Source organism: Hibiscus syriacus, unplaced genomic scaffold (genome assembly GCF_006381635.1).
Source record: "Hibiscus syriacus cultivar Baekdansim isolate YM2019G1 unplaced genomic scaffold, ASM638163v2 tig00109992_pilon, whole genome shotgun sequence".
In the NCBI taxonomy this organism is placed as follows: domain Eukaryota; kingdom Viridiplantae; phylum Streptophyta; class Magnoliopsida; order Malvales; family Malvaceae; genus Hibiscus; species Hibiscus syriacus.
The window spans coordinates 370,411-373,535 of NW_024062552.1; the positions used below are offsets into that span (position 1 = coordinate 370,411).

General features: G+C 35.2%; 1 protein-coding gene across 1 annotated transcript; it reads left to right on the forward strand.

Annotated features, from left to right (window-relative positions):
• The first annotated feature begins 675 nt into the window (after nt 1-675).
• On the forward strand, nt 676-2,907 carry LOC120212063 (zinc finger protein WIP2-like). Its single transcript, XM_039210495.1, has 2 exons — nt 676-1,357; nt 2,385-2,907. The coding sequence occupies exons 1-2, from the start codon at nt 692-694 to the stop codon at nt 2,814-2,816; spliced, it is 1,098 nt and encodes a 365-aa protein (XP_039066426.1). The 5' UTR covers nt 676-691; the 3' UTR covers nt 2,817-2,907.
• Nucleotides 2,908-3,125: the final 218 nt, after the last annotated feature.

The window sequence follows — 3,125 nt, forward strand, 5'->3', positions numbered from 1 at the left end:
TCCTTGTTGAGTGATAGAGAACAAGGGGGACTCTCGCGCGCCGCCGCCGCCGCCGTCCGTCTCGTCTCGGGTCGTGGTCGTGGTCGTGGTAATACGTGTCTTCGACACGTCTGCGCGAATACTATCTTTTTAGAGAAAATTCTTAAGAAACAAATGCAATACCGTCGTTGCGATTTTGGACTATCGCAACGAACTTGGAATAAATCGCAACGCGAACTTTGACTATCGCAACAAATTTGGAAATTGATTTGCGATACCGGAGATCGCGTTGTGAATTATCGATCGCATTGCGATTTAGTTGGTCATTTTGGCAAATCCAAAAAAAGTTGGTTAAAATCGTATATTATAAGGCATTTTTGGTCACTGAGATTATTTTCTCTAAAAAATATGTGAACATGTTCGTGATTTCAAAGATCAAATAAAAATATTTTTAAAATTTTGAATTTAAAAATTATGTCTAAATGATATGTACTCTTTAAAAAATTTTATAAAAATATTATTTTGTAAAAACAGCAAATTATTTAAAAATTTGTCCTCAAAAGTCAATTCAAAATTTGAAATCTTCATTGCAATGTGATAGTGTTTGTGGAATTAATTCAAGATAAAAGTTTGTGAGAACAGATTTACCCTCTACGCTACTTCGAACGGTCCTTAGCTGCAATGAATCCACCCATTTCTTTCTCTTTACCCTATGAGCTGCAGTCATGCATGCATACGTGTATGCATATGCATGTATGTATGTATGTATCTAGATATAAATATTGTATGTGTGACTGCAAGTGTCTTATCATTTCTAGTTACCGAAGTACAAGAAATCCCACTTTCTAGTCTTATCAAGGTTCCCAATCGTTCAACCATGACAGACCCTTTCTCCAATCTTTTCACCGGTGGCTTCAACTTCATGCCTCTCCATCCCCACTATTCTTCTTTCACTCCCACTGCTCCAAATCAACCAATCAACAGTGAAAGTAGTGTTCATCATGCTACTTCTTCTAGCAAAGAGGCGCCTCCGCCTCTCATAAATTATATAAGTTCCACAAGGCAACAAGAGTTGAACGAACCCACAGGGCGTTCCATCGAGGAAGACGATAAGTTGAGCAGTGTTGATGATGAAGCTCGAACTGTAGCCTTACACATAGGCCTACCTAGCCCTAGTTCGGATTACAGCATCTCCCCATCCGTAGATTCAACTGACAAATTGGGAGGGAACAGTGGTAGTGCAGCAGCTCCTGGGTATCCTTTGAACAGCAGCAATGGACAGTATTGGATTCCTACCCCTACTCAAATTCTCGTTGGTCCTACACAGTTTTCATGTCATGTGTGTTGCAAGACCTTCAACAGATACAACAACCTACAGGTATCCATGCATGCCTCATTTGCACGAGACATGATCCCTAAAATTTTCCTTCTTTACTTCTCTCTTTCCTCTCCCCACTCTCATTCTATATAAAATTTTCTTTTATAGTTGAAGAGAAAATAATAACTTAATTTTCTATAATTGTTGAACTCTTAGAATATAAAACTTGATAATATTTCTCTACTTTCATCATAATAAGAGAATTAATATAAATTTTTATACATCCACCTTCCATAATATAAATATAGTGTTGCGATCCAACATCATAATTTCATACTTTAATGTTAATTTGTTAAAAGATAACTGCAACTATAATAATCACCCAACAAAAGAAACATCAATATTTTACATGATTTTTTTTATCCAACATCATAATTTCATACTTTAATGTTAATTTGTTAAAAGATAACGACAAGTATAATAATCACCCAACAAAAGAAACATCAATATTTTACATGATTTTTTTATCCAACATCATAATTTCATACTTTAATGTTAATTTGTTAAAAGATAACAACAAGTATAATAATCACCCAACAAAAGAAACACCAATATTTTACATGATTTTTTTTCCAGAAAAATCACAGGTAGAAAAGAAAAAAAATTTCTACTATTGTACGAAGAAGAATACAAAAGGAATCTCTATGTATAATCTAGCTAACATCTAACTATAATCCATAGTATTTATTTATAAAGATAGTTGCTTGATTACAAAGAAAACTTCTAAAGAATAATTATACTTAACGTAGGTTAAAATAGATTTTCTATATAAAATAAAGAAAAAATTATACTTTTAATCAAACTAGGTTTATTATTTTCCCCGATTATCTCTTAATTAATGTGTGTCATATTAAATTTGAATCAAATTCTAACCACCAGCCTTTTATTCATCTAGATCTGAACCATCCTTTAAACTTTATTATTTCTAGCTAGCCATCTTAATTAAGAGCTTAAGAGCGTGGAGGCAGGTTCAGGTTGATGTTTCACTCATGGAATTTTTTGAACTTCATATAATATGAAAGTGCAGATGCATATGTGGGGGCATGGATCTCAGTACCGAAAGGGACCCGAGTCTCTAAGAGGAACCCAGCCAACGGGCATGCTAAGGCTTCCATGTTACTGCTGTGCAGCGGGCTGTAAGCATAACATCGATCACCCAAGAGCCAGAGCCCTCAAAGATTTCAGAACTCTCCAAACTCACTACAAAAGGAAACATGGAATCAAACCCTTCATGTGCAGGAAGTGCGACAAGGCTTATGCTGTGAAAGGAGACTGGAGAACCCATGAGAAGAACTGCGGTAAGATTTGGTATTGCATTTGTGGGTCGGACTTCAAGCACAAAAGGTCTTTGAAAGATCATATCAAGGCTTTTGGCCCTGGTCATGGTGCCGCTTGCATCGCTTCTTTCGATGCAGATGATGAAACCGCTTCAGAATTTGAGTCTTCAACGACAATGTGAAATTATCAAGCAGTATATTAGCATGTGCTTGTCTTTTCGGTATGATTAAGTTGTTTAAATATATCACTTTCTACGCGAACTAAATGTGGTCGGCAATTAAAGGGTTATTGTTATCTTTTAAAATTTTAGGTTTGAGCACGACGTCTGTAGGGGATAAATGTATTTTTATTGTCAAATAATTGAAAATCTTTAGAATAGATATCATCTTATATTCACCTAATTTAATAAAAGGAAATTATATATCACTTCTTTTGTCGTGTATAGCTTTCTCGTGCAAGTGTGTTTATTCTATTCTTTGATTCTGTCTCG